Source organism: Mauremys reevesii, linkage group 4 (genome assembly GCF_016161935.1).
Source record: "Mauremys reevesii isolate NIE-2019 linkage group 4, ASM1616193v1, whole genome shotgun sequence".
Taxonomy (NCBI): Eukaryota; Metazoa; Chordata; order Testudines; family Geoemydidae; genus Mauremys; species Mauremys reevesii.
In genome coordinates, this window is record NC_052626.1 from 130,883,663 (window position 1) to 130,897,813 (window position 14,151).

Below are 14,151 nucleotides of genomic sequence, written 5' to 3' on the forward strand. Positions count from 1 at the left end.
TTCTCAAAGAAGGAGATCAGGTTGGTTTGGCACGATCTACCTTTCGTAAATCCATGCTGTAATTTGTCCCAGTTGCCATCGGCCTCAAGGTCCGTAACCACTCTCTCCTTTAAAAATTTTTCCATGACTTTGCATACTACAGATGTTAAACTAACAGGCCTGTAGTTACCCGGGTCACTTTTTTTCCCCTTCTTGAATATAGGAACTATATTAGCTAATCTCCAGTCAAACGGTACAACCCCCGAGTTTAGAGATTTATTAAAAATCATCGCTAACGGGCTTGCAATTTCACTCGCCAATTCCCTTAATATTCTAGGATGAAGATTGTCCGGGCCCCCCGATTTACTTCCGTTTAGCTGTTCAAGTTTGGCTTCTACCTCAGATACCGTAATGTCTACCCCCATATCTTCATTCCCATCAGTCCCTCTATCACTATTCCTTAGCCCTTCATTAGCCTCATTAAAGACTGAGGCAAAATATTCGTTCAGATATTGTGCCATTCCAAGATTATCCCTAATCTCCACTCCGTTTAAAGTTTTAAGCGGTCCCACTTCTTCCTTCTTGGTTTTCTTCCTATTTATATGGCTAAAAAACCTTTTGCTATTGGTTTTAATCCCCTTCGCTAGGTCCATCTCCACCTGGCTCTTTGCCTTTCTCACTGCTTCCCTACACCCTCTGACCTCAATAAGGTAGGTTTCTTTGCTGAACCCTCCCATTTTCCACTCCTTGTACGCTTTCTGTTTTCTCTTAATCACCCCTCTAAGACGCTTGCTCATCCAGCTCGGTCTAAAACTGCTACCTACGAGCCGTTTTCCCTTTCTCGGGATACATGCCTCGGACAACTCCTGCAACTTCAACCTGAAGTAACCCCAGGCATCATCTGCCTTTAGATCCCTAAATATGTTAGTCCAATCCACTTCCCTAACTATCGCCTTAATTTAGTAAAGTTAGCCCTTTTGAAATTGTATACCTTAGTCTCAGATGCAATTTTGATTATCCTCCCATTTATTTTGAAACGAATTAGCTCATGATCACTCGAGCCAAGGTTGTCCCCTACAACTATTTCCTCAACAAGGTCCTCGTTACTCACCAAAACCAGATCTAAAATGGCATCTGGTCTTGCTGAATCGGCAAATTGTTGAATCAGAAGTTTTTCTGACCCGCTATCAGAGGGGTAGCCGTGTTAGTCTGGATCTGTAAAAGCAGCAAAGAATCCTGTGGCACTTTACAGACTAACAGACGTTTTGCAGCATGAGCTTTCGTGGGTGAATACGGATGTCTTGCATCCGACGAAGTGGGTATTCACCCACGAAAGCTCATGCTGTAAAACATCTGTTAGTCTATAAGGTGCCACAGGATTCTTTGCTGCTTCTGACCAGCTGTAGTCTTCAGTTAACAGATAGGTAAACTGAGGCCCACAGCAGGGAAGTGACTTGCCTGAGTTCAGATAGGGATTCAGTGGCACGGTCAGGAATGGAACCAGGACTCACGATTCTCAGGCCTTTGCCATAACCACCAAACATTCTTATCAACCTTAACTAAAGGAGGGACGATCATTTTCTAAGTGACAGGATTCTGCTTAAACCTCACCCTCCCTGGGCCTCTGTTTCCACATCTCAGAGTGCGTTGACATCTACAAATTAAACGAGCTGCATATTATCAAGCAACTAGTCCCAACAAAGGAAGGGAAGGTGTAGTGTGAGCCGGGTGGTGTTTAAACTTGGAGCTGCAGCATGACTATCCTACAACACCATGTTAAGTGTGGGTGGTATTTAAATGGAATTCCCGTGGTTGGGTTAGCTTTAAATTCACCCCTACTCAGAGCAGCTGCATGTTTGTGCCCAGGACATACCACTTTGATGCCATGCTTCCCTCAGCCATGTGTTTATTTTGCACCAAGAGATCAAACCAAAACACATTTGCTTCATGTTTTTAATGCCTTTTATTTATTTGCAGTCACCTTCAAAGGGGAACCCAGAATTCCATAGCACAGATTTCACCAGAGAGAGGCTTCAGAAATTTGCAAAAGTTCAGTACAGAGAAACATTCAAAATCCTTGGAAAGAGGCAAGTGGGGGCCAGAGTGTCACAGCCCAGCAGGTTGGAGGAGAGGCAGGAGACGGTTCAGAGCAGCGTGGAAGACAGTCGGTGGCGCTTACGCTGCTGGGGCAAAGCCCACCTGACTGTTGCCTAGATCGTAAACAGAGTAATATGACCTGAGGAAGACGTCACCCAGGATCCAGAGGGGCTGCCCGTTCTGGGATGGCAGGTAAGTGGGCGAGATGCCCACGACACACTCGGCGCTATTGCTCTGTTGAGAAGAAGATAGAAAGCTGAGTTAAAGCCCTTTGGTTTGGAAGCTCTGGTCATAACCCATCACATGGATAACATAAGGAAGGTGAGGTTAGTGCACTGCTATGAGAATCCATACCTGGAGCACGTAGGCAGAGGGGCTCAGCGGGAAGCTGGTTCCACTGATGGTGAAGGAGATGGTAGGCATGCTGTCAATGCTGCTGCAGCTAACCACATACTGTGGAAAGAGAAAGCAAGAGCAGGTTTGCGTACTGTGTACAGCCACTGCAGACAAAATGCTACATCCCGTGTGACTCTCAAACCCCCACTTTTCCACACAGAGCCGCTTTCCATCAACCTGGGAAAGCTCTTTATAACAATCACATGGAAAAGGAAGGAAGTCAAATGTTTTACTACAATCGAAAGGCCTCAACACCCTGAACAAGCAGAGATTATTAGGTCCCCCTTACAGATGGGCAAACAGGCACAAGAAGGTTAAATGAGTTGCCCAAGACCCAACTGAGAGTGAGTGGCAGATCCAAGGATAGAATCCAAGAGCCCAGACCAGCAGTCACCTGCTTTAACCACTAGACCACACTTTCTCTGAGCTGCTTCACCTAACAGAAACCTGCTTAGCAGCAAGGTTCTTCCCCTCTTCAACTTTTAAGCCTCCCTGTGGCCAGCTATTCTCCGTACCTCACCGTCGCTGTTCTCCTGAGCGCCAATGTCCTCCATCAGCTGCGAAAAGATCGCCTGTGGAGCAGTGAGGAGGGAAGTTCCAGTGTCCACAATCCCCTGGCAGCCGCTGCTACACCAGCCACTGGACTGTCCGCCAACAGAGAAACTAAGGGAACAGAACACAGGACACTTCAGCAGGAAAATTCGGCAGCAATGTACCCATCTCTTGCGTGACGAACCAAGAATGTGGGGGTCCTGCCATTAGAGATGTTAGAGCCACTGTTTTGTGTTCTCGTGGTATCTCTGGAACTTTTTAAGTTTGGGTTATCTAAGGTCCCACAGAGACTTGGGGGCAGAGTCTGGAGTAGAACCCAGGAGCTGAGTCAGGAGTAGGAGCCAGGAGTCTAGGTCTTGGCTCCCAGAGTCCTCTGTCCGATCATGGAGGACAGGTTTATCAAAGGCTATTAGCCAAGATGGTCAGGGATGCAACCCCATGCTCTGGGTGTCCTTAGTCTCTGATTGCCATAAGCTGGGAGTGGATGACAGGGGATGGATCACTCAGTGATTGTCCTGTTCTGTTCATTCCCTCTGAAGCACCTGGCATTGGCCACAGTTGGAAGACAGGATACTAGGCTAGATGGACCATTGGTCTGACCTAGCATGGCCGTTCTTACTTTTGTTATTATGATCAAAGCATGTTCCAAAGCCCATTGAAATTAATGGAAGGACTCCCACTGATTATGATGGGCTCAGGATCAGGCCCTACATTCCTACAGAAAATACCAATGACAACAACCTTACCCTTCAATTCCAATTTGCCAATAAGCATCCTGGGTGACAGGCGTCCAGACAATCTGACCAGAGTACAAATTGGAGTCAATCCCTCCAAAGAGAAGTTCACCACCATCCTTAATGCCCTCTTGCCTAAACAAACGCACAGGAGAGAAAGCGCCTGGTTATTTATAGCCACCTACAGAGTCCAAAAACAGCCTGTGACTGGGACATCCAAGATCCTAGCTGGAGTTATAGCGCAAAAACCTTCTCAGAGATAGACCAAGAACCCTGGTGACTAGGGATGGGGGGGAATCAAGCTTATGGAGAGCTTTCGATCATCATGCACCAGACACATTGGTGCTGTGACACCTGCACATTCATCCAGTGAGCGGCAAACCTGGGCAGTCCCCAAATACCATGACGGGGGTGGGTGCTAGTCGGTTTGCAATGGGGTGTTTCAGAAAAGCCTCATCTACTGTTTGGAGGAAATGAATCATCTTGTAACAAGGGTGGAGTTGTCAATCTAGTGCCCGGCGTTCAAAGGTGCCATGGAAGTAACTGTGGGTACTCGGCATCTGGGAAAAAGCTGGCATTGAGTGTCCAGAGCAAATCATATAACTGGAAGGGACCTCGAGAGGTCAGCTAGTCCAGTCCCCTGCACTCGTGGCAGGATTAATTATCTAGACCATTCCTGACAGGTGTTTGTCTAACCTGCTCTTAAAAATCTCCAATGATGGAGATTCCACAACCTCCCTAGGCAATTTATTCCAGTGCTTAACCACCCTGAAAGGAAATTTTTCCTAATGTCCAACCTAAACCTCCCTTGCTGCACTTTAAGCCCATTGCTTCTTGTCCTCAGAGGTTAAGAGAAACAATTTTTCTTCCTCCTCCTTGTAACAACCTTTTACATATTTGAAAACTGTTATGTCCCCTCTCAGTCTTCTCTTCTCCAGACTAAACATACCCATTTTTTTCAATCTTCCCTCATAGCTCATGTTTTTTAGACCTTTAATCATTTTTGTTGCTCTTCTCTGGACTCTCTTCAATTTGTCCACATCCTTCCTGAAATGTAGCGCCCAGAATTGGACACAATACTCTAGCTGAGGCCTAATCAGAGTGGAGTAGAGCAGAAATGGTACAGTGAAGCCTAGCGACTGTAGCCCCTGAGGAACATGCTACATCTGATTGGGTAGAACCTTCACCACAGGGAGGAGAAGGTGAATGACCTCAGTGAGCTTCCCCATACTGATCGGTTTGCCCAGCTCTGAGCGGGAGAAGAAGGGGCTGCAGAGAAGAAGCACGTATTTCCAGGGGAAGGGATGAAGTCTGGCCCTCCTCAGAGTATGGGAGCCAGAGGAGCCAACGCAAAGGGAAAAGGATCATGGGAAATATAAAGACAGCAGACGGGCTTAAAGAGACAGGGGAATGGCCTCCTCCTACTTACCCGCTCAGGTAGAAGCTGAAGAGCGGGGCACTGATGAGGTTCTCCTGGATCAGACCTTGCATCACGGTGGTGGCACCGCCAGCAGCAATGGCAGGGAAAGCCAGACCGAGGATCCCATCAAACTGAGAATAGACAAAGTTGGTGCCAGGCTCGGTCTCACTCAGGCCAAACTCCTGTTTTGTGATGGAAACATCCTGGATCTGCAGAGCAAGAGATGGGAATAGCCATTACAACCAGACAGAGCAAGCAGGCCACTGAACCTAGCAAACCCAGGAAGGAGAACTTTGGGTACACTTATCTAACCAGCCAAGAAATCTCAGAGCACTTTCTGTGGGTATCATCACCTCCATTTTACAGATAGGGAAACAGACACAAACAGGGGAAGCTATTTACCTAAAGCTTACCCAGCCCGTCAGAAACAGAGTTGAGAATAAAAAACAGATCTCCTGACTCCCACTATTAGACCATGCTGCCTCTTACAATAATAGGTTGTTACTACTAGCAAGACCCACGGAGGCTCAGACATTCCGCCAAAGCTCTGCAACTAGTGGATGTCCAACTAAAGAAAGGCTCCCCAGCTACAGGTGCCTCACCATACACAGCTCAGGAGCCAGAAGGTTCACGGTGTTGAAAAAAGAATCCTGAGTGCCTTGGCTTTTGTTTGAAATACTCCCAAACATCCTGTTCCCCAGCCACTTCATTTCTGAAAGCCTACTTCAAAATCCCAGATTATATCCTTATCTGGAGATTAAAAGTGGAAAAGATGTCTCCGTTCTGGCCCTCAGCAAGGCACTGTTTGAACAGAAAATTCCCCAATGAGTAATGGGCCATATATTCACTCGCTAGAGTGAGTGATCTCAGCCCCCTCGTGGCAGGGCCTACAGGGGAAATCAGAGACTTTCTACCGCTGCCTGCTGAAGGAGTTTGGATGCTAGCACCTGCCAGCTCATGCGAAGCTCTAATAACTATGTCATCTCCTCGGCTGATGCTATTACTTACTGTCACGGTGTCATAGCCAAAGACTCCAGTGAGACTGCCACTGCCGTACTGCAGAGAGAAGGTCTGTCCATTGGAAGAGTAAGTGGAGGAGTCGCTGGGGTTGAACAGAGTGTGGGTGGCTAGGGGTAAACACAGATCAGCATCAGTTGCCAGCTCGTGCGAACGACAGATTCAGACTCAGAGTTGAAGCTCCCCACCCCAAACTGAGCCTGACACTAATCCCCTCTAGAAAGGTCCAATAATGGCAAAACTTGACCTTTCTGTAGCACCTTCCCCCTGCTGTTCTCAAACACTTTCCACCTGTTACTAATCAATTAAGCCTCACCGCTCCTCTTTGAGGTAGGTCTAATCACCCGCACTTTACAGGTGGGGGATGAAGGCACAAAACTGGGCAGTGATTTGTCCAATGGGACACAACCCTGCCCCACAATCCTGTTCTTTAGCCACATGACCATCCTTCCCTGGCTTGCCTCTTTCTTTGCATGCAGCCGTCTGAAACTGTCACATGTGCCTACACTGATTGAAACAGCTTTTCGGGATTCCAGACACCTCAGCAGTGGAGCCGTTATGGGACTGAAAGCATTTGAACAGGAACTTCTCCCCTTTGTAATACACGGATTGATTTTATTTTTATAGACATATAAACAGTGCAAGAAATAACGCTGCTGCAGAAGATCCAAGACAGACAACTGTGAAGGTCTGGACACATGTCAAGAACAGACACAGAAAGAATACCAGACAGGGTGAAAGATACCAAATTTGCAAGCAGGTAGAAATAGAGGAAGACCAAGGATGCGCTGGACGGACATGGTGGAGACTGACATACAACAAAAAGATTTAAAGATGAACAAAGCCACGAAGCTGGTACAAGGTAGGAAGTGGTGGACAGACTTTGTTTGGCCTCAAGGGTCACAGCTGAGCTGATGGATGGGAAGCAAAGAAGAAGAGAAGAATAATTTGTGTGTCCATGTTGGTATTATATAATTAAACACTATCTATTTTAAATTGTGTGTCCATGTATATCTATAAATAAATCTATTATTTGAATTCCCGTAAGAACCTAGGAGTCCCAGTCATGGACCAGCCCCCACTGCGCCAGAACAGAAAACAGAACAAAAAGAGGGTTCCTGTCCCACAGAGCATCCAATCTACGTAAATGACATGAGCTTCCATAGTCTCGGCTATCTTTCTGTTTGCAGTGGGACTTCAGAACACTCCTAGCATATTGGGATTTGAAGGGTGTCTACATTATTCCGGACAAACAATCTGGATTAGGGCTCGGTCAGTGCCCAGGATGGGATAGTGTGATAGAGAATTTCCCTCCATGGTAGAGACATTTCCCTCAGCCCCTTGTACATGGGGATTACTCACTGCAGGCCTGGCTCTGGCAGTACGTCGAGGGCACCCACAGGTTGGATGAGCCGGTGTCGAAGAGAACCAGGAAGTTCTGGGGTGGGGTTCCAATGCTGATCGCCCCATAGTAGGACATCTAGAGAAAAGGGGGCATTCTTTTCATCACAGGTTCTCCTCCTCATGAGCTATGTCACTTGCCAACCAATAGTACTATTGAGCATGCTGGAGACAGTTACTGCCATCTGCACCATATATGTAATCTCAAACCAATGGGGCTGCCAGGTGGGTGGATGGTGACAAGAGACTGTGGCATCTCATGCAGTTAGAGGTTTTGCAAACGACTCCAACTATGCTAGAGGATTTCCAAAAAAGGACATACTTCCCCCACTCCATTTTAAATCTTCTCTCTCCCCCAGAGAGATTCAATTTCTTAAATATATATTCTAGCTAGAGGGCAGCCTGTGCTCTTTATTAGGGCCAGGAGAACTGTTGGGTCTTTTACTCCTCACAGAACAAAATCTATATGGAGGAACCACTGGGCATAGCTGAGTCCCAAATAACTGTGTTTACTAAATACAGCAGAACCTCACAGTTACGAACAGTGGAGTTATGACTTGATTGGTCAGCCACACACCTCATTTGGAACTGGAAGAACACAATCAGGCAGCAGAGACCAAAAAAAAAAAAGCAAATTATGTACAGTACAGTACTGTGTTAAACGTAAATGACTAAAAAAATAAAGGGAAAGTTTAAAAAAAAGATTTGACAAGGTAAGGAAACTGCTCCTGTGCTTGTTTCAAACTGGCTAAAAGGAGGATTTTTTCTTCTACATAGTAAAGTTTCAAAGCGATGTTAAGTGAATGTTCAGTTGTAAAGTCTGAAAGACCAACCAGAACATTTTGTTCAGAGTTCCGAACATTTCAGAGTTATGAACCACCTCCAGTCCTGAGGTGCTCATAACTCTGAGGTTCTCCTGTAGACACAAACATGCAAGGCTTAGCTACATACATGTGGCTGCTCTGGTTGGCTGGTCTAGAACACGGTGACCACCACGAGAGGGCCCACAAACTATTTAAAGGGATACTACCCAATTCCTGTATACTACAAGAACCGTCCTACAGACGATGGGCTGGTGCAAGGTGGAGATCATATTTTCCATTTGAATTTCTCTTGCTCCTCCCATTCCTGCTCCATGGTTGACAGCCTCCATCTTTTCCTCGTCTCTGCTCCATTTTTGTCATTATTTTTTCCAAATCAGGCACATACTCACATCCAGGTAGTTAGCCAGGGCCTCATAGGCAACAGCGAAGTTGTTGAAGTACTTGCTGGCTGGGTCAGACTTGTGGTTCTTCAGGTAGTCCCTGAGTATGCCCTTCTCCTTCATCACCTGCCGCATGGATTTGAATTTCTTCAGGGGAACTCTGCACAGAATGGAAAGACAGCGATCAAGTCTCCCCTCATCATTTTCCCTCTTCCTATTCCCCCTCTCTCCTTTTTGGTCTCACTCTTCCTGCTTCTCTTCCATAGCTTCAATAGGTTTGGGAATGGGGTAGTTTAGTGGTATGATTTTCCAGCCACTGAAAGAACCCAATGCACTGGGACTAATTAGTGGGGTTCCACAGGGACTGACTTCATTGTAATTACAGCAGGGATAAATTTGACCCCCTCTCTTCCATAGACATGGTTCTCTTAAGACCTCCGTGAAGTAGGGAAGTAGCACACTGGAAAGCTAAGAATGGGAGATGGACACTAGGGTAATGGTGACAATGTTCAATGTTAAGGCCAACCCTGGACTATTGTTTCCTTGGACTCAGGGAAAATGCAAAGCCATAGAAGAAAAAGCCGATCATTCCTAAGCATAGTACTTAGCACTTGTACAAACACTACTGATTCACTGATCTGCAAGTCTAGTAAGGTCAGTAGCACTGTCCCCATTTTACAGATAAGTAAACTAATGCCCGGAGAGATTAAGTGATTTGTCGAAGGTCATAGAGCCTGTCAGTGGCAGTGCCAAGAACAGAACCCAGGAGTGCCACTCTCCTTCTCAAACCACTCCCCACTACGTTCCTATTCTTTCCTTCACACCAGCATAATCAGCAATCGCCGTCAAGTGGCCATGCTGTTATTCCATGCTCACCTCAACAGCCCCTCTGAGAGGTGGAGACACACCAAGGCAAGGATCAGCCACTTCATGATGCTCTTCTTTTGCAAGCAGGTTCTAAACAGTCTCCCGGTCCAGTCCTAGACACCGGGCTGAGGTTTGAGTCCCAGGCTCCCTGTCTATATACCCAAAGGGTGCACTGTTGTCTCCACCTCCTTTTGCCACTATCTCATTCACATATCAGAAGCTTATCAACTATCAATACCACTTCATGCTGCGGCTTGCCCTAACAGGGCTAAGGACCCTTTATCTCAAGAACAGCTGCTTAATCAGAAGGCTAATTGCCATTTTATTTTTAAATTACTCCTTGAAAGGAAATGTTGGAATGATAAGAGGAATCAAAGTTCTTAAACTCCCAAAACACCCAACAACCCACCAGCTTGTTCCCCTTTATCGTCCACCTGCTTGCAGTCTGATAGTTCTATCGCACGTTTTCTCCAAAGAAGGAAAAGTTTGATCACACACAGCAGCTGGCTTATAATGGAAAGAACAAGATTATAATTGTTTTGAGTGACCTGCATTGTTTCCGTCCCAGGACTCACCTGTAACTTTTCAAGAGGCCAGACAAGTACAAGGGTATATAACGTCCCTCAGAGAACAAAACATGGTGGTGTGGGTTGCATAACGGAACAGTCTCTGCTGATTAGGGGAGCGCCATTCACCTTGAAAGGCAGGAATGTCCACATGGTGGCCTTTTAAAAACAACCAAAGGGTGAATTTTAGGGAAGGATTTTTATAACCCCAAGTTGTGTGTGCAGCTGTATGTTTAATTTGCATTTGCAGTTACACTGAGTGTGTGACAGTACATCAAATCTTTGCATGTAAGTACAGTAAAAATTGTAGTAGTGAGACCAGCTAAGTACTTAAAAGAGATTATGCAAGGTTAGGTGAAACTCTTACATGCAAAAGACCAAACATTTAAGTCATCATAAGCCCCACAAATATTCAATTTTCCCTTAAAAGTAATTGCAGGTGCAGTGGTAACTCTTAACCTTAACTCTGCCCAGTAGTTACACTAATGGAGCAGTGGGAGACACACAAAAAGCGTCTTTAAAAATCAGTTTTGTCTAAGATGGGATACCAAACACTAAAATGCCTTAATCGTAATCTTATTGCTATTAAATAGTGCCACTACAGAGCAGAGTTAGTTATTTGGGTGCCTTCACCGTGCATTTCCATTTCTTCATAAAAATCTTAACTCTGAATTTCTTGGATTTGAAGATGATCACTGTCATGTTTTTCAGCTTGCCATACTGAGATGCACTCTAAAGCTTAGTTCCATTTTAATTGTTTTTTGTCTGGGACTGAATAGAATACTTAGGGTTGCCAACGTATTTCAAAAATAAAGGGAGAGGGATAGCTCACTGGTTTGAGCATTGGCCTGCTAAACCCAGCATTGTGAGTTCAATCCTTGAGGGGGCCATTTGGGGAACTGGGGTGTAAAAATCTGGGGATTGGTCCTGCTTTGAGCAGGGGGTTGGACTAGATGACCTTCTGAGGTCCCTTCCAACCCTGATATTATTATAAAATCATGACTGATGTTGAGAAAGTGGATAAGGAAAAGTTATTTACTTATTCCCATAACACAAGAACTAGGGGTCACCAAATGAAATTAATAGGCAGCAGGTTTAAAGCAAATAAAAGAAAGTTCTTCTTCACTCAGCGCACAGTCAACTTGTGGAACTCCTAACCTGAGGAGGTTGTGAAGGCTAGGACTATAACAGTGTTTAAAAGAGAACTGGATAAATTCATGGTGGTTAAGTCCATAAATGGCTATTAGCCAGGATGGGTAAAAAATGGTGTCTCTAGCCTGTTTGTCAGAGGATAGAGATGGATGGCAGGAGAGAGATCACTTGATCATTGCCTGTTAGGTTCACTCCCTCTGGGACACCTGCCATTGGCCACTGTCGGTAGACAGATACTGGGCTAGATGGACCTTTGGTCTGATCTGGTACAGCCGTTCTTATGTAAAGACTGGTTTTCATAGCGCGCACACACATTGATCCTGGCTGACACTGTGGAGAGGTAGTAATTTGAGGCAGGATGGCAACCTGCCAAAACTTGGTGTCTGTAATTTGCATATTTATTATTATTATTAAGCAACACTCACCAGGGTATTTCTTGCTGCTTTTTGCAGCGCTCAGCAGCTCCTGATCCTGTTGTGTGGCGAGGAAGAAATCTCTGCAGGGTGCCATTTCATATTTCGATGCAGGGTGAAGGGCCAACTTCCAGCAGGGGATCCAGAGGCCACTTTGGCATGACAGAGGAGCAGCCGGGACTAATTTGAGCAGCATTGAGACCCCGTACAGCCAGGTCAAGTTGCCAGCTGGCGGCCCTGTTCTTCCCCTGATCTCAGGTGCCAGAGTGATGCTCCGGACCACTCTGGCTGCAGGCTGTGCTACACTCCTGGTTGAAATACAGGATAAAAGGCACTCAGACTGATTTTTTATTTAAATAAGGGGCATCCCTTATAACATAGGACTGTTATTCCTACGGAGGCACAGCCCAGCAGACCACCAGGGGAGGAGAGCTCTGATCATAAACTCGATCACCCTTGGATTGCAAGGGAGACTTTATCAATGGCCTTGCTCAGCACTGGAGTACAAAGCCCCACTATGCACAGGACAGGAACAGCAAATTCTTTCCCACTCCTAAGCAGCATCTAGCTCAACTCCTGTGTCCATCAGCTAGGGCTACCACTTCATCCTCCCGTTCCCATTGATACCCTTCAGCATCAATCCCTGCCCTGATCATTATCGGTTTGCTCCTGAGCCCCAAGTACTGTGGATTCTGACACGAGCTGCTAGGGGAGCAAATTCCAGATGTGCATCACTCGCTAGGAGACAAACCCCTCTGGACATTTTAGCTAAACTTCAGAGGTTCCAGTTCCAGGGGCATCTGTGTTGTCCTGTTGCTGTTAAGTTCAAAGGGAGCTTCACTTGCCCCCTTGTGATCAACCGTGGTGGGTTTTGCAAAGATTTCACAGGGGGCAGGGCCAAAAGGGACCATTTTGATCATCTAGTCTGAGCTCCTGCATAACACACACCAGAGCATTTCACCCAACCATTCCTGAATCAAATCCCGTGTCTGGATCAACCCACCGGTGTGTAGCCCTGTTTTGAGTGCATCGTACCTACTTCCGGCAGATAGCTGGAGGTGGGAGGCATCTGTCTCCCCTTTCCCCCACCCCACTTTCTTTTGAAACTCACTTTGTCAACATTTGAAGAACTTTTCACGCCAATCAAGTCTTATGGAATTGCTTCCTCTATAGACTCTTTTGCTAACTGCAGATGGGTAAATTCTTCAGTCTATTGCCCTAAGAGCAGTGCCATACTTTGCAGCCGTTTAGCTGTCTGATCACCTTGATATCTGTGGGAACAGGGAGAAGTGCAGAGCAGCAAGGAGAAGGAAGACTCTCAAGCTTAGCTATGCAAGCAGCAGCCCTTACCCTCCACCCCCGAAGACTGTGACTGTTCTCAGCAGAGGTATATGCTACGTGGCCCATATCCTGTTCTCTGGATTTTCATTATAAAAGGGCAAATATAAATATCAGCTCACTCAAGGGGACCCTTATCACCAAGGACCTAGATAAACAGTGGAAACTGCTCACCCCATGGGCCAAAATTACAGAAAAGCAAATTGAACGTGGGTGGGAAAGGGGCATGGAATGAACCCTGTTACCCCACCACACACACACAGATTTGATTTGGTCTTGCAGAATGTTCCTTTCTCCTTCAAGCTCCGTTAAAAATGGGCAAGAGGCCAGGTGCCTGGTTGTATCAGCTGAAGCCAACACTAGAAATGTAAGAATTGCAAAACTGGTTCAAATCAATGATCTAAGTCCAGGATCCTGTGGCCATCATTAGCAGATGCTTCACGGGTCACTGCAATGAACATCATAGTGGACAATTATGGGGATAACCTGCTCCTAAAGGAACTTTATTTCTGACCCCAGGCAGTAGTGGTTGACCTATGCCCTGATGCATGAAGGTTTATAGTCCTCACGCATTTTCTATCCTGCCTGACACAAACATGGATGTTCTCATTATTGATCTAAATATCTACTCATCTGACGTCCTACCAAATTTTTTAGGTTCAACGATCTTCTGTGGCAATGAGTCCCATACGTTAATTACATACTGTGTAAAAAATTTATTTTCTTCTGTCAGTTCTAAAATGCACTGCCTTTCAGTTTTATTGGATATTGATTTGGTTGTGTGTTAAGAGAGAGGTTACTAGGGTACATAGGAGCAGCTGAGACTCCTCCTCTATTGCATTCATTATTTCATATTCCTCTCTCATGACTCCTTTTATTCATCTCCTCTCCAAAGCAGATAGTCCCCACGCTCTCTTCACACCGAAGCCTTTCCAGGACTCATCATTCTATCACCCAGCTCTGCCCCCCTTTCTGCTAACATGCTTTTTGGAGACAGAGAGACCAGAACTGAACA

At 46.0% G+C, this 14,151-nt stretch overlaps 1 protein-coding gene across 2 annotated transcripts; it reads right to left on the reverse strand.

The window, feature by feature from the left end:
* Positions 1-1,959: 1,959 nt before the first annotated feature.
* LOC120404490 (gastricsin-like) lies at positions 1,960-10,365 on the reverse strand. 2 transcript variants are annotated; one of them, XM_039537172.1, is made up of 9 exons: positions 10,243-10,365; positions 8,810-8,960; positions 7,558-7,675; positions 6,187-6,305; positions 5,188-5,387; positions 3,771-3,893; positions 2,988-3,135; positions 2,431-2,529; positions 1,960-2,310 (listed from the first exon to the last, which is right to left on the reverse strand). In XM_039537172.1, the coding sequence occupies exons 2-9, from the start codon at positions 8,933-8,935 to the stop codon at positions 2,155-2,157; spliced, it is 1,089 nt and encodes a 362-aa protein (XP_039393106.1). In that variant the 5' UTR covers positions 8,936-8,960; positions 10,243-10,365; the 3' UTR covers positions 1,960-2,154. The 2 variants fall into 2 exon arrangements, with proteins under 2 accessions (XP_039393106.1, XP_039393105.1); XM_039537171.1 differs by lacking the exon at positions 10,243-10,365 and adding an exon at positions 9,677-9,780.
* Between the last annotated feature and the right edge of the window lie 3,786 nt (positions 10,366-14,151).

Coding starts and splice junctions, on each gene's coding strand:
- LOC120404490 (XM_039537171.1), bottom strand. CDS start 9,732: ATGAAGTGGCTGATCCTTGCCTTGGTGTGTCTCCACCTCTCAGAGGGG. Junction 7,676..8,809: donor CCCTGGCTAACTACCTGGAT/GTGAGTATGTGC, acceptor CCTTTTCTCTAG/ATGTCCTACTATGGGGCGAT. Junction 3,136..3,770: donor TGGCAAATTGGAATTGAAGG/GTAAGGTTGTTG, acceptor CTGTTCCCTTAG/TTTCTCTGTTGGCGGACAGT.